This window comes from Emydura macquarii, unplaced genomic scaffold, assembly GCF_026122565.2.
Source record: "Emydura macquarii macquarii isolate MOO-44397 ecotype Brisbane River unplaced genomic scaffold, CSIRO-AGI_Emac_v2 contig_2768, whole genome shotgun sequence".
Lineage (NCBI taxonomy): Eukaryota > Metazoa > Chordata > Testudines > Chelidae > Emydura > Emydura macquarii.
The window spans coordinates 17,737,737-17,762,201 of NW_027132905.1; the positions used below are offsets into that span (position 1 = coordinate 17,737,737).

Consider the following 24,465-nt stretch of genomic DNA (forward strand, 5'->3'; position numbering starts at 1 on the left):
AGAGCTCCCCATCATTCAACTGCATCTCAGGAGACCATCTGGGGGCAGTACCCAGCCATTTTCCCCACTCCCCAAATCTCCGCCCATGGGCCTGGCCCTTCTCCCTCACTTTCAGGGGGTGTGTTCAGGGGCCAATTCTCCTCAGCTTAATTATGTCCTGTGCTGGAAAAAGGGGAGCCAGTCTGACTATAATCCTAGCCCTTGCACCTTATCTGTGGCCTCAGTAAGTTAGTCACTCTGCAAGGAAGTGGGGAGGAGGGAAGAGGGGTACAGCTAATGTTACCCCTCCAGCCCGTCCCACGAAAAGAGCAGCCCATCTTTTCTGTGTCTACTTTCTCCCAGCGAGTTGGCCTGGCCTGCAGAGCTTGCAGTTCCCTGTGCCCACTGGGCAAGCCTTTGACTATGCCTGCTCTGAAGGAGGCCTCTCTTTGGCTTTGTGAGGTTTCTGGATTCCAGTCCCACCTCAGACTCCTTACCGTCATTCCTCTGCTTACCTTACAACTCCTGGGAACCCAGCCTCCCTCACGGCTTTAGCAGTAGGTCACTGGCATTACCGCCAGGTGGGACATGGCTTGCTGGGCCATATATAAGAGGAGCCCTGCAGGTCTGATATAACCAAGCTGCACCTATAGCTCATTCACCAGCCAGAGCACTTGCCCATGGGGGGGACGCCCCCTACCCCTCCGCTGCGTATGATGAAAAGCATGGGTTACAAAAGTGCATTGCGGCATCTAGTGGTGAAAGTGTGCATTTCCACTTCACACAAAAGTGCATGCGTGTGGGTATATATATCACACACAATGTGTATGTGTATATATCGGATGTATACGTTGCAGGGGGAAAGCACTTACACTTATTATAAATGGTAAGTGCACAATTAAGCCACGGGGCACCTCTGTTAAAATTTCACTGCAGAACCCAACTGAGATAGCAGAAACCCTCTTGTGTGAACCTCCCACTTCAATTACCATGGTCATGGGCTGTCTCAAAGAGGCCTCCAAATTTGCAGGCCATCTTTGAAGACCAAGCCCTAGATATTGCACTTCTGTACTTTCCCACAGAGCCTAAGCAGTCGCCTTGCTATTGATCTAGGCTTCAGCGCTAGCACAACGCGTGTGGAATACGGAATGTTTTTTAAAAATGTTTTGAACAGAAGAATATGCTAACCCTGTGATCGGAAATGACTATGCCACGACGCTGTGTAACCTAAATTAATTCCAGCTCAGCTGTTGTCACCAGACCCTCTTGATGGGATTACAGTGGAATTCTCATCAGGATCGTCTTGGGCAAGATCCCCAATAAACACATGGCACTTATACAGAGCTTTATATCTTCAAAACGCTTTGCAAGCTAATTGATTAATCCAAGCCCCTTTGGATCGTTACAGCCAAATGATCCTCGCATGGGGACTCGTGAGCTGCCTGAATCAGACGCATACACAGAACTAAAATTGCCGTCTGATAAGGACAAAATTGGTTTGGCGGGTTATTTTAAAGGCAGTTCTAGTGACTGTAATAGGAGGTGCTGTGGTGCAGAGTGTAGTGTGGTTTTGGGCAAGCAAATTCACCTGTTTTCCCCATCTTGCATAGCTACCCGACAAGGGTGTTATGAGGAGCAATGTGTTAATGCTTGTAAAGTGGTCTGAAGCCATAAAGCGCTCGAATGCTGCGTTCTGACTGCCCCTGCCACAGGCTATAGCATTTTTTACCTGCAGCCAATTAGTATGCAGAGAGATGTCAAATTCTTTCCTGCTTGGTTCTATGATCCACTATAGCTGCCAGCCCCAGCATGAGCCAAGGGCAGATTCAGGCACACTAGTGGCTTGCGGTCCTTGGCTTCAGTGATTGGAGATCACTGAACCCGCGTGACACGTGTGCAGAACAGATTAGCCTGCGCTCAAGCGCTGTTCACACTGGAATTCCCATTCTTTTTCTTAACACTTCTCTTTTTTAGCTGAAGAAGTTGCTTCTGTCTCCGTCCCACATGCCTCCAAGCTGTGAGGCTCAGAGAGAGGGGAGTGTACGACGCTCGGGACCCTCAAAATCCAGATCCCAGCGACTTTGCACAAAGGTATTTCCCGTCCCAGCCACCGTGGTCCCATCCAAGCAGGGAATGTTAAGGATGCCCCCTCCTGCCTGTGTCCTGGTGATTCAATCTCAAGAATGGCATTCAGAAAACAAGCCAGCCAAGTGATGGTTTCATGTAGGGATAAACAGCCTCTGGGTGACGTGGGGGAGGATGAGCCCTGGGGGTGAAGCTGGTGGAAAACAGACTTGGCCTAACAATGTCATGATCTGAAGGGGAAGGGAAAGTACTGTCAGTGTGGACTGCCTAACCCTGAAAGGATTCTGGAGAGCTCCGAACTACCCTATCTGTGCATTTGGGGCAGCTTGTTTGCAGTGGGGCCAAGGGTGCAAGACTCTCACAGTTTCACTGGGGTCAGTTCTTTTGAGTTCTGGTTTATAAAATCCCTTCCTCTGCCCCTACCCCCAATAAATTATAATAGAGCTTGCTGAATTGACTTAGCCTAGGGAGAGCTGCATGCAGAATTGCAGATCCCAAACCAGTCATTTAAGCTAATCCCCTGAAATCCAACACAAGCCACCATCAAAGATTTTCCACTTGGATAATGGAAATTGTGCAGTGCATTAGACGTGTGGACGTAGATTGCCTCAGAAAGGCAGAAAAATTCTGCCAGAGGAAGGGGGGCATTGTTCCATATCAGCTGCTTTGGGAGAAGGACTGTTCTAAAAAGAAAGCATTGATGTTGTCACAGACGCCAGCTAGAGAGAGATCAGCTGTGTCTGATGGAATCCATTTAACTGTCTCCATGTAACCAGCCTATCTAGCTGATCCATCTAATAGGTTTCCATAGTATCCGCACTATTTTCCGTGACATAACCAAAGGTTGAGAACTGACTCCACTCAGAAGCCCAAGCCGAGCAACCACAGCAATGTGAACATGTTACCTGGTGTAAGAGAGACAAGGGGAGTGAGGTAATATCTTTGATTGGACCAACTTCTGCTGATGAGAGAGACAAGCTTTTGAGCTACACAGAGCTCTTCCTCTATTACCTCACCCCCCTTGTCTCTCTAATATCCTGGGACTGACACAGACACAACACCACTGCAGACTTTGTTGGGCTAAGTCGCTCTCCAATTCTGCTGTTGGGCTGAGTCTGTGATTGGAGATCCAAGAGACCCCTTAAGAGTTAAGTGGGTGGTTTAGGGGTTCAGCTGCTATCCAAGCCCTGCTGCAGGTTAAGGGCGATCTGGATGGGGCTGGAGATAGGCGCTGTATCCCAGCTCTGTTCTCTTCTAGATAGCTGGTGCATATTCAGCCCAGGTCACTTGTATCCAAAGGTCAGGTCCATCTGCCAGCTCTCGGGAAGCTTGAATGAAACAAATTTTGGAGTGGGATGCTCAGTCTGTTCAGATGACAGAGATCACCACTTCTATGATGGGCAGCTCTGCTGGCAGCCTCGACAGAAAAGTCAAGCATGGAAGGGCTATGAAGTTGGAGCCCCCTCATCCCGAGAGGCGCCCTAATCAGAAGGCTGTGGTTGCCCTGCGCCTGACTAGGTGTGACATTCCAGGCTGTGATCCAGACCACTTGAGAGGTGCCTCAGTGCATTGCTGCTGTAGCTCCCAACCTGGGCGCCTCACAGACAGCTGAACAGCATGCAGGTCACACCCTGAGTGTGCCACAGCCCTGGTCCGGCAACTTAAACCCAGCAGCCTGTTAGCAAAGGCCAGCCACACTCTGGCTTCCAGGAGCCTTGGTTACCACTTCCAGAGTGTCCTCCAACACACTCCCATGCCTGCATTTCCCCCCAAAAGTGTGTCTGGCACTGTCCAGCCCTCTCCTGGACAGTCCAGATGTATTAGGTCCATTGCCCCCCTAAGGGGCCAATACACAACAGTTCGCTCCTTTAAATGGAGTTACCCACACAGTTCAGTTGAAAGACAACACTGGATTGAGTTTGATTAAAGAAATAAAACAAGTTTATTTAACTACAAAGAGAGGTTTTAAGTGAGTACAAGTATAAGGCATTGAAATCAGAAATGGTTACAAGAGAAATAAAGATAAAACACCTTCTAAACTTAACAAGCTAGACTTGGTTCAAGGTGAAATTCTTATGACAGGTTCCCAGCAACATAGCTGACCAAGTTTCAGGATCTGCTCCCAAAGTCTAGAGACTCTTTCTTTTGTCGTCTTAGGTGAACAAGAGAGAGATGGATAGGGAGAGAAAACTTGGGGTGGTTTTGCTCCTCACTTTTATAGTTCAATCACCCTTGGAAATGCATTTTCCTGAGGGTTACTCCTAGTTTAAACTCATTCCAGCTCATTCCAGCCGTCCGGACAGAGACAAGGAGTCTCGTGGTGAAAGAGGTTCCATGCTGTTGTTTGCGAAACTGCAGATTTGTCTCGTCTCCCTCTTGCAGTCTCAAGGACTTTGTTTACTACTTATATGTAAATTGAGGCAAACACACATTTCTTTGTTTAAGGCCTGCTTGACAAGTTTTGCCTAATCAGGGGTACGTGGGTTTGAACATGAGCCACCATCATCATTCAGGGAGAATTAATAACTTTACGTATAATATTGCTACACGCATTTTACCATGATATCACTGACCAGCAAGTTACTAGTTTTTAAATGATACCTTACAAGGCATATTTTGTACCAAGGTTATCACAGTAGTGTGTAGGGTGTGAATACAGGGGAGCATTCCATCACAGTAAGCCACCCCAATTCTCTGGCTAAATAAAAGCCTGTGGTTTACAAGATGGACAGGATAGGGCGGGTGACCAAGATGAATTGAGATCAAGGCACTATGGGTGTACCTGCACGGCAGCTGGGAGGTGTGATTCCCAGCATGGACAGACAGACTTGCACTAGCTCAGCTTGAGCTAACAGGCTAAAAATAGCAGCGACTTGGGCGGTGGCTCAGGCTAGCTGCCCGAGCTCAAAATCAGGGGGTTGGGGTGGGCTTGGGCTCAGGCAACTAATCCGAGCTGCCGCTGGTGCCGTAACAGCCACACTGCTATTTTTAGTGCACTAGTTCGAGCGAAGCTTGTGCAACTCTGTGTACCTGGGCTGGAAATGACACCTCCCGGCTCTGGCGTAGACATGCCCTCTTAGGCCAAGTCTGTTTCCTCATCAGTTCACAGCCAGTACTCATCATCCTCCCAGAGGCGTCACTCAGAGGCTGTTCATCCTCCCTTTGTGTTTCAAAGAAGTAAAGCAACCTTTATCCACTCTCCCCAAAGAGCAGAGGGTAGGAGATGGTCCTTGGTGCGCTGCCTTCCCTGCACCATTGTCTCAGCTCAGGGATTGGACCTGGCTGCAGCAGGAGGCCAGGCAGCACATGAAGGGACTGTTGCTACTGAACGTTCACGTGTCTCCATTGGGATGTAATGAGCTATCATTCAGCCCACTCAACTGGCTATGACGAAGTGGACGTATCCAGGGCAGAGATCTCCATATCCACCTTTAGGACAGATCCCAGTAGACTACTGAGGCCGGACGATCCTTCCTTTGCTCCTAACAAACAACCCCTGAAACGCTGCGTTGTTGGCTGAGTCTAAGTAATATGATTCTTTGCGGGGATGTTGGAGCCTGCCTTAGTAACTCTGCGCTTGCCGTATTCGGAAGGGCCTGGGGCTGGAGAACTGTTCTCGCTAAATCAGAGATCTATCAAAAGCCAAGCCCTTGCTTCAAAGTGGCCTTGTGGACCCAGGCAGAGCGGAGCCTGCCTAATGACAGTTCATGACTGGGTGTGTGCGGGGAGGGCACTGGAAGCCATTGCAAATGACTGCATTTAGAACAAGGATTATACATGGAGCGCCAGATAGCCTCAGCCCATTCATTATCAAAAGACAACTCAGGTTAATTATGTATAATTGTTCATAATGTTCTAATAAATGTTGTATATTGTCTAAGCCTGGCAACATGGGAACTTGCCCCAGCCAGCCAGCCTCTGCTGTGGAGACTTTGCTGAGAGCCGAGGCCGGCAGCCTGTGCTGTGAGAGGTCCTTCTGTAACTCTGGACTAGTCTGGTTCTAAAGATGTTCAGTGAAGCAACTGCCCTCTCCATCTAACCAGGCAGTGCAAGCAGGGCCTCATCACATCGAGGGCTGAGAAATAGGACCGGCTGGCTTCCCAGGGAGGGCCCACTTCCATCCCTCCCCCCCCGCTGTGTGAGAAAATGGGCCTAGGGTCTGTTTCCCCCTAGCGTTGTTTAGTGAAAGAGTGGACATGACAGATTTGTCCTTGCTGCTCACAGAGTGTATTTCTGCAGTTGGGGAGTCACTTGGTGCAGTAGTTAAAACAGCCTCAGTCTGGGGATCGGGGCCTGAGCCAGTTCTCACTAGGGCTTCTCCCTTCCCTCTCTGAAGGCAGAGGGTCCCCGGGACAGAAAGTTGAGCTCTCTCCAGGCTCAGAGTCGGAGCTGCACAGAGCTGCACAAGCACCTCACCTCCACCGCACACAGTTCGCAGACCAAAGCCATGTGGCCGCCAGACGAGGGCCGTGGCTGCAGCAGCCCGCCTGCGAGTCACTGCGCACACAATGACGGAGATGACAGCGACTCGAGCGAAAACTCGCTGAGCTCCAGTGAGGCCGCAGTGACGCCTCCCTCCTCCAAGGATGGCACCAGGGATCCGTCGGCCAGAGAGAAGACGATGCACACAGTGGTGAAGCTCATCCACTACATGCATACCTACTGTCTTCCTCCTAGAAAGCTGCCTCTCAGAGACCCTGCAGGTGTGACGCCCCAGCACTATAACAGCCCCTGCAAGAGAGCAAAGCCAGACTGCCCTTTGCAGAGACCTCCCCTTTGCAGCCAGGAGGGCCGGACGGCCTGCACCTGGAAAACAGCGGCCAGCTGCAAGAAGCCTCGAGCCTCATGGCCTGAGTCCTCCATCCTGAAGGAGCTACTGGCCCGGGACCTGCTGTGTGACGTAAGCAAGCCGTACAGATTGGCTAAACCCGTGTACGCTTCTTTGGTCAGGCCTCATGGCTCCAGCTCCCCTGCCCAGGAGGCTGAGGGCGCTACTGGGGGGTGTAAGTCCAGAGTCAAAATGCCACTGGAGAAAACAGAGCTAAGGCAAAGCCCCAAGGCCGAGTCTGAAGTCAAGAAGGAGACCAGCAGCCCCGAGGATGACACTGGGAAGCATATGGCTATCCCAGCCCAGCAAACCTCATGGAAAGTGGGCCGGAAGCAGGAGAGCACTATTTATGCCGTCCGGCGCTCCAAGAGACTCAACCCGGAGCTTGGCCACTGGCTGTCGTTTCTTGAGGAGTCTCCCCCAGAGCCCTCTGTCCCCGGAGAGGCAGCAGAGAGCCAGACAAAGGGTGTTCTCGCCTCCAGGGAGCATGTATTGTGCCCAGCCCTGGAGAACTTTGATGCAGAAGAGCCAGCGGCAGAGGTGGAGGTGGGCGGCACAGACGAGGGCGACAGCGGGTGTCAGAACCACCGAACAGAGGCCCAGACCCCCTCGCTGGGGAGCCCAGATGAGGGAGATGGATGTGAGGTGAATGAGAGCCAGCACTGCACCCCACTGCATGAAACAGGTAAGGAGGGGAGAAGGTGCAGGGGACTAGAAGCGGATTAACCCCAGTCTTGACCTGGTATTGCCAAAACTACTGCTCCCATGGATCCCGCTGGCTCCGTTCTTCCCAGGCTATCAGTGCAGGGGCACTTAGCGTCAGCTGAGCTGGCCTGCTGTGTCCTGAGCACCAGCAGTGCACGGCACACCCTGGGCGGTGAGTCACTTGTAGTAGTGCTGCTGTCTGGCTGACATAGGAAGCATTTGTGTCTGTGCCCATGAATGGCCAAGCAGTGCAGGCCCCATAGCTCATGGGGCAAATGCCAAACTTCTTCAGTGTAGTTGTGGGATGCATAGTCCAGTGGGCAGGGCGAGGGCTGGGAGTCGGGACCAGCTCTGCCATTGGGTCACTCTGACCTTGGGCAAGCTGCTTCACCGCTCTGTGCCTCAGTTTCCCCATCTTTAAAAGGGGGGAAATGATACACATCCTCCTTTGAAGTACATTGAGCTGTGTGGATGGAAAGCACAGGACGAGTGGAAGTCGTATGTCTCCATCCAAAGACGCTGTCTGCTGAGTGAATCACTGCAAAACCACCCTGTGAAGGGTCTCCCCATTTTCTCATCCTATAGAATACTGCCTCTCTGGCTGAGGAGGGAGCAGGGACGCCCCCTGAAGCCCCTTGTAGTACTGTTAGCAGCATCTTAGCATGTGCATGTTGAAATCACTTTATAAATATTATCAGATTAACCTTTACCACGTTTAGTTGATGGGGAAACCAAATCCCAGAGAGGCAAAGTCACTTGTCTAGGCCACCCAGCAAGCTGGGGGGCAAACTGGCACTGGAACTCAAAGCTCCTGGCTCCCAGGCCCTTTCCAGATCTGCTAGCCCACGCTACCTCCTCTTTCTGGTGTGATGCGATCAATCAGTGTGAAGGGAATGCAGCATGTTCGGTAATTCTGCCTCTCTCCATGTCTTTCAGAAACATCCACGTGTCTCAGGCTGTCCTTGGCACAAAGGTAAGTGTAAAGCAAAGTATTTACCAGCAATTTAAACCCAGCGGCAGTCTGGGCCAGCAGGTCTGTACAATGGCCTGTAGTTTTGCCTGAATGGACACACAATTTATATTTCAAAGTACTAACCAGCCAGGCAAAACTACAGGACTTTTACCAGTCGGATGAAGAAGTTGTGCAGCAGGGAGGAGACATGTGATTTGCTGGGATTTGTGCTTGAAGCATAGCATCCTGGCCTGGGACCCTACGTGCAAGTGATAGCCTCCAGGCCTCAAATTCGGGGCAGTTTATTCCTATGGATTTCTCTGCTGAAGGCCTTAGACGTGCCATATGCTGGAGAGAAGGTAGTAAGGGCACCTCCTCTCTGGCTCCTTTCGCTAGGACTTTGGAGCTCTGGCTGGGAGGGACACATTTCTGCTGGAGTGTCTCTCTCACTGCCTCTTCCTCTGTCTCAGCTGGGCAGGAAAATGGAAATGCTTCAAAGGCTTGGATTTTGGCCTCCCACTCCTTAATGTACTAGCCCTGACACTACAGAGAGTTGGAGAGGGACAGAAATAGGCATCCTGCATGAGTTGCATCTCCTCTTCCTGTTCCCCCTTTGGTCGTGGTCTCTGATGTTCATATAAACACCTCCCCGCTCCTCTAATTTCCTTCTCCTCTCCAGTGATCCTACATATGGGAAGAAGACCTTTGAGCAGGTGCTGACTGTAGAGCTGTGTGGGACTGCAGGTAAGACAATCATTTAAAGAAGCAGTACTCCCTTCCATTGTCGCTGTTTAGATTCTCCCAGCGTTCTTCGGGATGTGAGGGGAAACTACACCAAAAATTCAGCGTGAAATAGTCTGGCACTCCCAGCTTCTAGAAGAGGTGGTGGTGGTCATCCTAATCTGAGGAATTATTTAAACAGAGTAAATATAATAGATTTTAGTAATAAAAACTACCTGCATTTCTATAGTGCCTTTCATCTGAAAGGATCCCTCAGCACTTTACAACTATTTATTTAAGCAATTTAGACACCCTGGAAATGCAGCCACCTCTGGGGTGGAGCATAGCAGCTGTTCAACCGTGCACAGCAACACTGCACAACACTTCCATCCAGGAAGTGAGGAGGAATCTGGAATGAACTGAAGCCAAACTGTACATTCTCCTCTTGAATTTGGTTAGAATCCCAAAGATAAAGTTTCTGATAATGGGAGTGTTTCCATTGGCTTTAATGGGGTTTGGATTAGGCCCCAAATCCTTGCATTTCCAAAAGTTGCCATTGGATTGACAAGGACAATGTGATCCAGGCTGACAACAGGTCTGCTGTTGATGGCATTTCCCAGGAAGTTCTCCCATCCAAGCACTGCTCAGGTCCAAATCTCCTTAGCTATCTAGATGTAATGTTATGCTATCACTACAGGCTAAATGTTCCCTGGAATAAGCAAACAGGCTAATTTTCAGAGGTGCAGAGTGCCTGCTGACCTCAAGTGGCACATGGGTGCCCAGCTCCTCTGATAATCCAGTCAAAGGCCTTTCTCACCAAAGTGTTTTGGGGAGGCGGGAAGGGGACCCTGTGGGCACCTCTGGCTGCAGACCGCTTTGGTGTTGCAGTGACCCCGTTCTGAAGACAGGAGGCTAGCAGTAAATAAGAGGGGAGTCCTGCGCTACAGAGTAGAGGGTTGGTGGCTCTCCACAGAGTCACCCAGGCCTAACTCCTCTTGCCATGGGCCAGTTATGGTATTGCCTTAGTGGGAAAGCTCTGCTCCAAGAGTTTCATTCTTGTGGTTTGTTGGGGGGATTAAGGTCTTACACCGCCTACCACTCCGCCATACAAGCCTGCTGAGGAGGACCTGTATAAGCCAGACATTCACCATGGGTCAGCGAAGGAGGAAGCCACCCTTGTCCCCTCCATCCCGGGGCCAAGAACCTCAGCAGCGGCAGTAGACGTGGCAGCCTCCAGGAAACTCATGAAGAAGCACCCAGAGCGAAAAGAGCTTTACGCTCACCTGAGCCGAGCTGCCATGCGCCCTTCCGCCTCGGAGCAGCAGGGGGTGCTGAAGAGGCCATTTTCTCGCTCTTTCGGGGACCACGACTACTGCCAGGTGCTGAAACCGGAGGCCACGCTCCAGAGGAAAGTGCTGAAATCCTGGGAGCCCCAGAGCCACGCGGTGGGTGAGCACAAGCGAAGAGTGCCGGATGCACACTATCAGGGGTCGGGCCAGGGCAGCAAGGAGGGAAAGGGTGAGGCCGTGCAGAAGGAATGCAGCAAACAGCTGAGAGACCAGGAGATCAGAGCCAGCTTAACCAAGCACTTCGGCTTCCTGGACAGCGCCCTTGAAGATGAGGACATGGCTTTCTGCAAGACCTCCGAGTACGACACTGTCTTTGAAGACAGCTGCAGTGAGAGCAGCTCTCCCGTGGAGGAGGAGGAGGAGGAAGAGGAAGAATGTTGCGAGAGTCCACTGGAATCCAAGCTGTGTTTGCGCCGGAACCTACTTGGACGGTCCAGTTTGCACCACTGTTCCCGGAGCAGATCCAGCTCTGGGTCTTCGTGCTGCAGGTCCAGGTCTCCAGCAAACAGACGGACTTTCAGGTATAGTTGGGCAGCTGGCAGGCGGGGAGGGATGGAACTGGTGAGTCCCAGCCTGCAAGCACATCTCAAGCAAAAGAAGTTCTTGGGGGTTTATACTAGGGGGATGAGAGAGGCAGGCGAATAGAGCACTGGCCAGGGCTCTGCCACCCACTCCTTGAGTGACCTTGAGCATCTCTCTGGGCCTCATTTTCCCCTTCTGTCAAATGAGGATACATTTGTTTTCCTCTGTGAAGCACTTTGAGATGACGAGATGAAAAGCAGGCGCTCGAGACGCGCTACATGATGTTCCCACGTCCGTGTTATGAACACAAGGATCCCAAAGCGAAACCGAGGTGATCCCCCCACACCCCGGGTTACATCCAAGCATTCAACCCCAAAGGTCACACCGGTTTTAAGCTCTGGGCTTCAGCCCTGACACCGTACGGTGCAGAGTTAACACTGAGCCCCTCTGGAGAGCATGGGTGAGAGAGCACCCATTCTGCACATGGCACGTACTGCATACCGATCCAAGGCCCTTCCACCAGTCCAGCCCCACAGCGGGGAAGCTCTGATTAAATCGCCTCCATTTGCTGAGACTAATTTAATTTATTTTAGTTTATTAATGTAAGTGGTAATACACCAGTGGATGCTTGAAACTGGTGAGTCAGCCAGTGGTTGGCCAGTCTGATGGTGGGTTTCTTTGATGGTACAAGAAGGAAGGTCACAGCCAGAATTGGGGAAAAGCAAGGAGCTCTTTGGGAAGGGGAGAGCCACTGAAGGAGGTAGCAGGAGATGGTCAGGGAGCCACATCAAGTATCTATAAAGAATAATTTTCCCCATGGCTTAAGTCCCAGAACCCGCCGTAGAGAGGCTTGGTTTGGGAAACCAGGCTCTTTTCTGGGTGATCTACACCCGGCATCAGTGGAGTGGCTCTACAGGAGTCTCGAGTTATTTTTTAAAAGCTTGTTCCAGACCCATAAACTTGATTGAGTCTCCATTTCCTTTTGACTCCCAAAGCTCCCCCTGCAGGATCCCTGCTCGGCCCTCAACTCCTCTCACTTGCTTGTTTACAAACAGATGTGAATACAACGAGCAGTGTCAAGGTGAAAACGCCAGCCGGGACCAGATTGAGAAAAGAAGAGACAAGGCCATTGTAAGTGACCTGCAGGCTCCGCAGGGGTGCCGCACTGAATGACGGGGAAGCAGCGTGACTTCCAGTGGGAGCAGATGGCTCCCTCCTGCTGAAGTCCACTTAAACCTTGGGACAAAGCAATTCACAGCCCCTCAGTTCATCTCCCACTCCAGTAAGGAGACAATGGAACGTATTTGCCCTGGCTGTGGCATTCTTTGGTGTGGGGCCAATTTTAAACAAGGGTATGGGAAAAAGATAAAGAGGAAGCAATTGATGTTGGCAATATACAGAATCCCTGGCATGGGAGGAAAACAGAGCTCCCTACGTCAAGGGCTTCCGCACACGTGGAATTAGCTGTTAGGGCCGGGAACTTACGGAGTACTTGGAATTGCTAAGAGATCGCTGAGCTAAGCCTCACTGCATATAAAAAACAACAGATATACATAGAAAGCCTGTGAATGTGTAATGATGGTAATTTATTGTTCTTCTCTATTGCTGCGTGCGCGCACCCACACACATACACACACGCACACATCTCTGGCAATTTTTCCTCCACACAAGCTGCCTTCCACAAACAGCAGTTCTCAGGAACATTGTTACAGTTACACTTCCACCAGGAGAAAGCTGCAAAGGCTAAAAGGATGCAGTAGGAGGTTAAAGGAAAGAAAACAGGCATGAAAGGAGACCAGCTGTTGGAGGCTCCTCAGAGAGCTGTTTACGCAGTGGGGCCAGATCTTTGCTTTGCATGTGCTCAGAGACTTGGGGGCATTGTCCAGCGTTGTGACTCCCCAATGAATAATACCCGGGGAACAGCAGGGAGGCCTGGTAAGCGGGTGGGCCTAAGCTGCTGCGGTTGTGCTTTTGCAGGGCGAAGGCCGGGTGGTGTACATCAGAAACCTCTCCAGTAGCATGAGCTCCAGCGAACTGAGGAAACGCTTTGAAGTGTTTGGGGAGATCGTCGAGTGTCGGGTTCTGACCAGGAATAACAGGTGGGTCAGGCACAAGCTGCGTAGCTTAGCTCGCTGCAGGCCCACAACAAGCAAAGCAGTGGGAATGCTTGTCGGGCCTTTGGGACGTAGGGCACACGGCTGACTGACTGACTCATCCTCATCTTTTAATGGGATGAATCGGGATGGCCTTAAAACAGCACAATCCTCTGGGTGTTCATCACATCCCAGTGCTCACAGGGTTAAGCAAGGCTGTCTTTAAATTCCTCCTTGGGCCTAGGTGTGTGTGGGAGGCCAGTAGAACTGATAAGATACCATAGTTGCAAATGAGATGGACTGTACAATTTCCACATGTGCCCTCAGTAAACCAAGCTACACGGTATGTGGCTCTCACTCAGTTCCTTGGCAGACCATCACATCCCTCCTCCCGGTGAGTCACCTCTTGAATCCTCTCTTTGGCTGCTCAGGGGGGATAAATATGGCTTCATCACCTACCGGTGTTCGGAACATGCCGCCTTGTCGCTGAAGAACGGCGCCTCGCTGCGGAAGAGGAACGAGCCCTCATTCCAGCTGAGCTATGGTGGCCTCGGCCACTTGTGGACCAGATACACTGACTTGGGTAAGAAAGCAGGCAGGCCCCGCTGGTGAGCCGGGCTCCCATTTCTTTAAGCCAGAGGGAGTTTCATGGCCTTCTGTGGGAGCCAAGGCGCAAACCTCTTAAACGGGGTGCTGCAGCTCTCCAACTTAGTGTCCTCGGAGAATTCACCTATGGGCACCTGCCTTGCCCGTTAAACACTCATAGGTTGGGATTCATTGCCTTAGTCAGACTTCTCCTTGACCAGGAGTTTCCTTTAGTAATGTGCCATGGGGGTCACTTAATCACCACAGCTTGGAGGTGCAGCAACGCTGGGTACGCTCTGAAAGTCAGGAGCATAAGGGAAAGTGTGGCAGCAAGGCTCCAAGGCGCGCCTTTCCCAGGCTGGCCAGGGGAAAGCATTCAGTTTTCAGAGCAGAGGAAAAGACAAGCTTCCACATAGCCCACACTCCAGCTGCTCCTGCTGTGTGCAGGCCAGTCCGTGATAGCCATCAGTGAAAAGTGGCAAGAATATAGATGGACACATACTCCTGTGGAAAGGGCTTTCTCCGGAAGCTGCTCTGTGAAGAGTGGCCAAATTATCATGGCATAACTATAATAATACATTACACTTTCCAACTCATTTCATTCAGAGACCTCAAGCCACTTTACAGACATTAATTAAAGCCTCACAACCCCCATGTGATGGACTAGTTATTAGCCCACTTTCACATATTGGGAAACTGAGGCACAGAGAGGCAAAATAATCTGCCCGAGGACACAGAGTTAGTCCATAGTAGAGTCAGGATCAGAAACAGGAACTACTGAACCTTTGTCCCAGGAACTAACCACTATATCACATGTCTTTCATCAAAGTTATAAGCTGCAACTGAGTCTTTGTGGAAAACACACTATCCTGTGATTGTGCAGCTGGCAATGTCTGATTAGCTGGAGTTCCAGGCCAATCACTTGTGCAGTGAGTTTCCACACACTTTATGTATATATTTAATCCAAAAAAAGATGTTAAAAGAATATCAAGGTTGCAAAGTTAAGCACTCAGAAATTAGTTCCAGAGGGGTAGCCGTGTTAGTCTGTATACAGCAAAGACAACGAGAGTTCTGCAGCACCAAGACTAACAAATTTAATATTACAAACATTACTAACTAAATATTATTAACAAATATTAAATTTGTTAGTCTTTAAAGTGCCACAGAACTCCCATTATCTTTACTCAAAAATTAGTTCAGCCCCTGGTGTGTACAAATTATGACAATATTTAATTACATGATCATATACTATTTTTACCACAGGATCCCTGCCTCATTCACTGAATGAGTAGTTATTCAATATTTCTTTTTATCCTCTTCGTTCAGTGTATGGGCCCCAGTCTTAATTAGTTCACACCATTTGACCCCTGCATTGATACAGAATTATTAATATCCTCCTGCACATTTCTATGGCTTTCATCACTATAGTAGCTGAGTGCATCACAAATTTTAATGCATTTATTTTCACAGCACTCCAGTGAGGTGAGGTGGCATTGCTACATGGGGACCTGAGGCAGAGATTACAGCCCAAACTGTCAAAGTGTCGACTGATGTGGGGTGTCCCATTTGAGATGCCTAGAGCCTGATTTTCAGATGACTTAGCATGGATAGCCCTTCAGAGGTCCAGAGGAGAGCTCCCGTTGACCTCAGTTGCTGCGGTGAGGGCTCAGGATTCTGCAAATCAGACTCCAGAGTATCAAGTCCAGCACCCAGAAAATAAGGAACGCACAGTGGCCATTTATGAAAATATTGATGGACGTGGTTTGTCCAGCATCACACAGGAACTCTGTGGCAGAGGCAGGGATAGAACCCTATTCTTATGGCCAGCATTGAACTGCTTTCATCATGAGGCCATGCTGTCTCTTCCTTCAATCCCCTGCCTCTTTCACTGCACACCTTCCACCTTCTGCACCAAGTGAGGCAGTGGTCCTGTACGCCAAAGGTTCTCAACCATTTGGGGCTCAGGACCCATTTGTAAATGTTGATCACCTGTTGTGACTCAGTAAAAAGACCAGGAGAGGGTGTTGGGTTCAGCTCCTACAGGGGAAGGGAGGCCCTGGGGGCATTGCAAAGCCCACCCTGCACTCACCCCACAACTTTGCCTGGTTGGTTCCTGCATCATCATGATGGAGGGGCCGCTGGGCCACACCTGAACAGCACCATGACCCTGGAAGTTGCAATGCCCAGAGCAGGTAGCCAAGCCCAGACAGCCCTGTCGGACCGAAACCACTGGAGCTGCCACATGACCCTGTGAGATGTTCTGGTGACCCAATTTTGAGTCACGACTCATGGGTTGAGAAACCCTGCTGCAAACAACAGCCTCATTCACTACACAACCTTGATTCTTCCCTGAGCACCGTCCTTCCTGTGCACTGAATGATGCGGGGGTTTTGTGGAAAAAATACTATGTAATCGTGCAATTAAAACTTTATCAGAGGGCAGACACATGAGTAGACTGAATTAAGGTGGCACAGGGAACTTTAATTCTAGCATTTTTTAACTTCTGAGAGCTTGACTTTGCAACTTCAATGTTTTTTTAATGTAGGATGGGTTGTTTGGTTTTTTTAAAGTAATTTCCGACATTGATTAAAAGCTTAAAAAATTAAAAAAATAAATTTCATCCTGTGGAGCCAAATTGAATCCTGTAAGGGGGAGCAGCGTGGTTTGGTGCTTTAGATCCCTAGCACAGTCCTCCATCACTAAAGCTAATGGAGTAACTGGTAGCAGCAGAAGGCTGCTAATGTCTCTGTGGACCTGCCGGTACCAGGGATGGAGACATGCACTTTGCCAGTGAGTTTCACAACCATTTGTTATCAGCAAATAAAGGTTGAGACTCAGGAATATTGGGCTGTCCAGGTTCTATAGGGGAGTGTGTTCTAGTGGTTACAGACCCTTCTGCCTCTGGCCCATCCCCGCCTCTCCCTGTTCCACCATTTTCCCCTCTCCCATTCCTCACACCTTGGCATTTGAGTCAGGTGGCTTCTTCCGTCTCTTCCATGCTGCCTGGCTGCCAGCGGAAGAAACATTGGTAACACCGGAGAGAGAGTTTCCCTTCTCTTAGGTTCAATGCTTGGTGCCACAGAGGAGCAATTGCTCCCTGTAGAAGCCAGGATGAGCAATGGTAGAAAAAACGCTGCTTCAGCCCCTGAATCGCTGAGCTGGAGCATGCTCAGTCAGTCTGTGGGGACAGCACATCTGCAGGGTGGCTGGCACAGAGGAGTTGCAAGGGGACAGAGATACTCGGTGCAGACAGAAACTTCGGAGAATTCCGCTGCCAAACCCTAACCAATCTGTACTGATCATGTCTGAACTGAAGTTTTTCAGAGGCTCATAACTTGCCCAAATTTGGGCACATTTCCACAGGAGTGGGATGTTCCCCACCCATTCTACATGTCCCTGACACCATGGTGACTCCCCTTACTCCAAAGCACGGAGGTGCTAGAGTTTTTTAATGAATCGGTTGTGAGAAATTTTTTAACATGGACAAAACAATGTATTTTTTATCTTAGTCTCATTCTCAGAAATGGCTGAACAGTCATAGCTGAAACTTTTCCAGAGTCAGACACCCAACAGGGGAAATTTCAGACCAAGCAATTAAAGTTCGGCAAACTTAGAATCAACTGAAAACAGCTTCTTATAATGGGACGCATTGGGCAACCTTAACTATAGGCTCTGCTACCAACTCTGCCTATCACAGAAAACGAGTAACGAACCAGGATTTTGATGGAGAAATACCTCTCTGCTCTGTTGAGAAGAGGCGGCTTTCCTCTGAGCCGGGTACTGCACACTGCAGAGCTCAGAGAAAGGGAGCTCCTCTGCTGCCAGATTTGATAGGACGCTCAGTCAGATGGGGAACGGCGGGTCAGATTGCTGTTGGGAGTGAGAGTCACAGTCTAATTTACATCTAATTAAACAAACAGAAACCCTGAACCAGTTCTCTCTTTTGAAGAGGCAGCATGGACTGATTATTTGACTGGAACCCAGGAGTTCCTGTTACTAATTCACTGGGAGCCAGTTTGATCTAATGGATGGGGACTCAGGAGATGTGGCTTCTGTTCCTAACTATGCCACTCAGTGACCTTGGTCAAATCACTTCACCTTTTTCCCCTTGCACCCATTGCCTGTCCTATCTAGAATGTAAGCTTTTTACAGCAGGAACTGTCTCTTGCTATGTGTTTGTACAAATAGCTAGCACAAAAGGCCCCAGTGGTTGGGGTCTCTAGGCCCTATGCTAACACATCATAATAATAATATGAGAATGAGCAAGTCACATCACTACTCCATGCCTCAGTTTCCCATCCATTAAATGGGGACAACACCTGCCTCGCGGGGAGAATGCAGATTAATTAGTTCACCCACATACAGTACTTTATAAGTTTTAAGTACTATTAAGTAGCTATACTGGGCTTCAAAGAAAAATAGCCGACGTCCTGCAACCCTGACTATCTCATATTCTGTCCCTGCCTTTACCAGATTCCAACGCGGAGGAGTCATCCCTGGCTCCTATAAAAAGCAAGTATGAGACCATGGATTTTGACAGCTTGCTGCAGGAAGCCCAGCGAAGCCTGCATCGATAACAGCCTTAACCTTGGAGGAACACCTCAATACCTCAGTCAAGGCACTTCCAATATGTTTACGTTTTCGAAGAAATTATTATGTATATGAAAAAAGAGAGAGAGAGAGAGAGAGCTTGAGAGAGAGAGACTGCTGTCCCTTTAAATTGATGTTTACATTGAACAAAGCTGCTTCTGTCTGTGAGTCCCCATGGTGTTGATGTCCCACTGCCATACAGTAGTATCCTTGCTTCTGACTGGTTGTTTTGGAGTGACCCTGTAAGCCTCCTAAAGCCTCCTATTCCCCCTCCCCCCCACCTCCCCGGGTCCCCCACCATCCACCCACGCTCCCGTAGTGGAGTTGCAGCTGTGTTCACCATAACTACATTTTTTGTCTGTAGTGTGTGATGATGAAACCGTTAATTGTGAATAGAATCAGGATTATAAACTAATTTTTAATAGAAGAAAAAAGTATATACTTAAAAATGTATTTATGGCTCAGATGTACTGTAATTCAGATTTATTGTATTGCTTCCTTGATTTTTAACTATGCACTGTAATGAGGCGTTAGCCATTGAGCAGATGGGAGTCAGTCCGGGAGGGATCCTTGATTAATTGCTGAGACAGAGTTTGCCCTCTCAGCTGTAGAGTGAGCCAGCCAGGCCCCAGCTCCTGGTGAACTGGAAGGGGACAGGGTTGGTGTTTGCCTTTCCAGTTTGTTGTAAAAGCCATTCTTCCTGCTTGTGTGGCTGGAAGTCCTGGGTCTCCAGCCCCCAATCTCAGGCTGCCTGAGACTGAACATGCTGGAAAGCGATGGGTTTAGTGGGCTGGCCCTGGCTGGTCCGGAGCTGGCACTGTTGAACAGTGGTGCAGCTTCGTGGGACTGGGGGAAGGAGTTATAAGGATGTAGCATTAGGGAACTATTGAATCAGGCACCATGGGAGTTAATCTCTGCAGGCTTCTTTGGTGATGGAATCAGTCACGAGACAGTAAAGCTGCTGTCCTGCCTTGAGAACCTGGGAGAGAGTGAATGCTAACAGCCCACAAAGCCATCCCCAGAAGGAGCATGCCAAGGGTTCAACTTGATCATCTCCCGATACACAGGCAAGCACACTGGTCTTGCACTAGGTGAGGGTCACATCTTCACTTAGATGATCAGCTAAAGCCTCAGTGCTCCATCAGCTGGAGCAAAGTGATTTGCTGGATGCATCATGCACAGCTACTTCCACAACACGCAGGGGAACTGGGTGAGAAAATTCTTCTTTCACTGAGCCTGGGAGCTAGGTGGCATGGCAGCTAAGGTGAATATCTCTGTCCCGCCCAGTGTGCCACCCTTCCTTTGAGTGGTGTCTAATAAGCCATAGACCTACCTAATACCACTTGGAAGTTAGCAAACCCAATCTCTCCATTGACACCTCTTGGGTATCACATTTCTCTAGGCAAGGCTCCTGGCTAGCAGAGCACAAGTGATGGAGGCACTGCAGCCCTGCTGTGTGTTTGCCTGCTGCTCTCTTCTCAATGCCTGCTGGGTAGCACTAACCCTGGTCTGCCTCTTGCTGGATTCCAGAAATCCCCAATCTCGGGGTCCTTGCAAAGCCTGTCAGCAATGCTGGGTTTAAGGTGCACAGTTGGTGTGGTCGGCAGCGTCACTGTAGAATTGACCTGCAAACTTTAAAGCCATTTTACATCTGAGTGGGGGAGAGACCGAAGAGTCAGAGAGAAAACAGGCAAGAGACAGTGTTTAACAGTGGGAACCATATAACTTTGCTGACTCCACAAACTACCACCAAGTTTTCAGTTTGTTTTTCGCACATAGGTGAGACCGCAGGGATTGAGCCATCCCCTGTAGATAGAATAATAGCCTTAAATTCTGCCAATAGATAGATTAGATTCCCTTAAGGTCTCCCCTAGTACATGTCACTGACCTATTGTTATGGTACTTCTTCATCATACGGGGCACACATGACCAAAAACTCAGTCATTACTTGGGACTAGATTCTGAGCCCTAATTCATGCTGAATTTTGCCGTGCTCCATTGACATCAATGGCACTGTGTGTGATGTAAGATACTATTCAGTGGGGGAAGGATGCTAGAATCTGGCCCTGTGCGATCCTAGGACAATTGATTGTCTGATTCATTGTCTTCTAATGTGGAGCTCAGGGTTCTAAAAACTTCCAGTTACATGGTAGCTACCTATTAGCTACCTGATGACTTGAAATATACTTCCCAAAACCTTCACTAATGGGTTAATTACTGAGCACTTACATGGCATATTCCTCGTATGATTTCAGTCTTGTTCCAGAGTAGTTACCCCATTGTGTCCCTACTGTAAAACACAGTCATGGGCTCTTCTTTTGCTCCTCATCCCAATCTAGATTACACAAGTAATTCTGACCTAGACTGAGCGTCTGCTATTGGCAATCGCCTCATTGTAGCTTTGCCTTTTTCTGTCCTAGTATTTCCTCACAACAATGATGTTTACATGTGATTGCTATAGAGCTTACTGTAGAATGTATATAGCGACACATTTAGGGTGAGTAGTACTGTCCTGTGCTGTGCTGATGTTTTTCAGAAAACGATCAATCAAAACCGATAAGTGGAATTCTTCCATCTCCTTGCTCAGTACAAGTATGGATCAAAGCTCACAAAGCTTGCTTTGGTCAGAGATGGAAAATGCATCAAACGTTAAGAATGTGAAAGGGTTGAATGCAGCTATAAGGAGAACTTCCTGGAACCTGGAAGGAGCCTCCTTCAGTGTGAATCAATCATTCGCTTCACAGACTTTGTTTTCAATTCACCCAGGTTTTAAATCTCATATTGCTTTTATGAGGCTGGACTTCCTGTGTTGGCCGTTGGCCAGTGACAGTTGCAGAACTTGAGCGCATCAAGTGAGATACTTTTGAAGAGGAAGGAAGATCCCGTGATGCACAGGGCCAATCAGTACTGCAATCCTAGGATAGGAAGAGATGCAATAAGTGGTCTTCGTGTTGCCTGAAGCCTATAAACTATTTTTGCAAGAAACGTCTCCAGGACTTATGCAATATGCACTCAGGTGCACAAACGCACACACCTGTGGTTGTGGCCAGGACTGGGCAATGAGCTCCCGCTGGGGCCGCTGGTGACCACATGCACAGCAGCTGTGAATCCAGTACTGCTGAATGTAAAGCCAGAGGGGGTTGTGGGTTGGAATGTACACGCAGTTTACGCTGCTTAGCTCATACCAGTACTGGTGGCTTATCTGAGTGGCCGCCAAGAGTTGGATTTTCAGCCGGAGACGCACAGCCATGAGTATTCACTTTGTTTATGTCACTCACACTAGATCTAGTGTAAAAATTGTACCCTCTGGTTTAAGGTTTTATTTAAGGTCCTCTTGTCTTGCAGTGCCACAATCTGCAGCAGGAGATTTCAGGGGAGGAGCTATGTGGTACAGTGGACTAGACGGGAATGCCTTCTACACAGGAGTGTGGATCCTTTCCTGGCCTTGGTGGGGGGAATGATTGTGCAACATGTACAGTGGCCGGTCACAGTCAAAGGATGGGGTTTGATTCCTAGTCTGCTATTTACCTAGGCTCAGACCAGGGAGGTGCTGAATTCACCCAGATTTGAGGGCACTCCCCACCTTGCAGGAGTGTGCTCTGTATTTGGAGCCACATCTGGGAGAGGGTTATTCTGAGACTGTGGTGTCCACTCGAGGAGAGGCAAATAGCTTTAAGTCCTACTGAACCAATACTGTACAGAGAGGAAGAGAGTCTCTGTGGGCAGAACTCTGTGGGCTCATTCACGGATGCCTCCCCGTACAGAGAGTGGCACAGTGTCTTCTCCACCCTGTTCTGTTCATAGTCCCACATTTTAAGGGGACACTTTCCCATTTTTCCCCCATTTGCTTTTCAGGGTCTATGTATTTCTCTCTCCCTTCTCTCTCCTCTTCCCCCTGCCCCGTAATAACTACAGTGCTAGCAATAACGTTAGCCATAACCCCAACAAGCAGAAGAAACCATGCATCTATGAGGGAAGCAGGGAATTATATAAATAATTTAGTTTTTGGCTGAGGGTGGAAATAAAAATGGTGTGTTATAATAAGCAAGCAGGAGGGGGCATTTAAATATATATATATATATATATATATATATAATTGTTTCTGAATGTCTGGACTGGAAAGGGACAGCTGGGGAATGCAGGCTTTTAGAGCTGATGTTGCCCATGGAAAATATCTATCCCCAGTTCCTACTCAGTGCAACTTTGAGCTGCATTCCCTGCACAAAGCATAAGTAGCAGCTCAGGTCCCTGTGTTGCAATGTTAGCATTAGATTTCAGTTCCCATGTAAGGAAGATTTACAGAACCAGCTTTTTTTGTGTGCGCTGATTTTCTTTTTGGAAATAGGTTGAATTCTTAATATCTTACTATCTGTAGCTGAGCCTTTAAAACCCATTTTTCTTGACTTGATAGTCCATCCTTGACAATCTTGAGCAATATAGAACCAAATAAAACTTTCGGGTTTCCATTGCTCTTCCTAAATAGATTCTATAATCAGGTAGTGGCTTAGAAAGTCTGGGTGCAATACACCAGGTGGCGCTGCAAGGGGCATTATTTATCGGAGAGCTGAACAAGGTTAATCTAATAATGGGATGTGTGTATGCGTGTGTGTGTGAAAGAGCGTGAAGGATTAAATTGATGCATTTCTTGAGAAAGGTGTAAGAATTTCACCTAAAAAGGGGCACATCTGCTTTGTTATTTATAATAAAAGCTAAATTCTACTTTTTGTTTTTAAAAGGACACTGCTAATAACTACAAGGGCTTGATTCTGCCACTCTTACTCATACTGAGTTAGTAGCACCTGAGTGAGTATTCTTACTCATGCTGAGTAAGTAGCACCTTACTCCTGCGGTAGGTAAAAGTAGCAGAATTGATCCCTTTGTGATTAAGAATCAAGTTTTTAAGTTGGCTGCATTTTTGTTTTAAATTGGTAGAGGTTTTTTATATTTCACTTAATTTCTTTCCCGGATATGTTCCGTTGTGTCCTTATTTATGTAATATACTTTAACCTTAAAAATGGCATGAATTCTTATGCCTTTCCTTTATTATTATTTTTAAAAAGAGATTTATTTCTAGTGTGATTTAACTGTCTAAATGAGAGAACGTTTTCTTGTATTTTTACATTGTCAGATTCTATAGTTTCATAGATAATTTAACCAAATCGCTCAATGTATTATCTATATCTATCCGGTGGGTATAAAAGTTCTATTTTAAATTGTGTAAATACTTCAGAACTGGCTTCTTTTTTCAGACTCCCCCTGCTGTGGAGTTACTTGTTTACATCACAAAGACTGTAGAATCTCTGCGCTCATGTATTGTAAATAGTGAAGTGATCTGCCTATAAATAAACTATAACAAATACACTATAAAGGTAAAAAAAACAAACCACCTCTGTCCAGATAATGCTTCAGTTTATTAGTGCAAACCCATTATTGTGTGTTCAGGGAGGAGGTGACTTCTGTTGCAAAAAAATGCTTTCCTCCATCTCTTATAGGTTTTGAACAATTAATTACAGAGCAAAATATATGCCCCTCCAAAACAGGTGTTTCCTATCCCCACCCACTCATTTTAGGACTCGAATATTTACAGCAAAAGTAAATGATACAGGTAATTCCTTTCACTTGGTGTTGCCAATGGATGGAATTGTACATTCTGCCAGCAGTGGTTCTTTATGGAGTTGATTCATTTTTGTTGCTTTTTGCCTTTTGTTGCACAGAAGTTACACTACTTGAAATTGGGGTTTGAAACTGATTTTGTTAAAAACCAGTGAAACCCCTGGGTAAGAGTGGCTTATTTCAGTGTAGCTGAATCCCTTTTATTTACTGCATTAAGCCACATCGAAATAAGCCACTCTTACTGCAGAATAAGAAAGTCTGTGTGCAGTCTTTTACTGGTTTAAGGTACTTTGGCAGAGCATGCAGGCCAGTTGCCCTGCTGCCTGTTCTGTGGGCTTTGATTGGTTGTTGATGGGCTGTTAGATGCAAATGTCACCATCTCTGCATTATCTAAGATGAATATGCCAGTGCCGGGATAGCAAACACTTCCCCTCCTCCCCCCCA

General features: G+C 48.3%; 1 protein-coding gene across 1 annotated transcript in view; it reads left to right on the plus strand.

The window, feature by feature from the left end:
• Positions 1-23,630, plus strand: part of PPARGC1B (PPARG coactivator 1 beta) — a 91,758-nt gene extending 68,128 nt beyond the window's left edge. Inside the window, exons 4-12 of the mRNA XM_067566468.1 lie at positions 1,954-2,070; positions 6,401-7,577; positions 8,534-8,570; positions 9,229-9,293; positions 10,350-11,139; positions 12,196-12,271; positions 13,118-13,239; positions 13,665-13,816; positions 18,292-23,630. Coding sequence (XP_067422569.1) covers positions 1,954-2,070; positions 6,401-7,577; positions 8,534-8,570; positions 9,229-9,293; positions 10,350-11,139; positions 12,196-12,271; positions 13,118-13,239; positions 13,665-13,816; positions 18,292-18,395 — 2,640 coding nt within the window. The 3' untranslated portion in view covers positions 18,396-23,630. The remainder of the gene's footprint in view (positions 1-1,953; positions 2,071-6,400; positions 7,578-8,533; positions 8,571-9,228; positions 9,294-10,349; positions 11,140-12,195; positions 12,272-13,117; positions 13,240-13,664; positions 13,817-18,291) is intronic.
• The last annotated feature ends 835 nt before the right edge of the window (positions 23,631-24,465 follow it).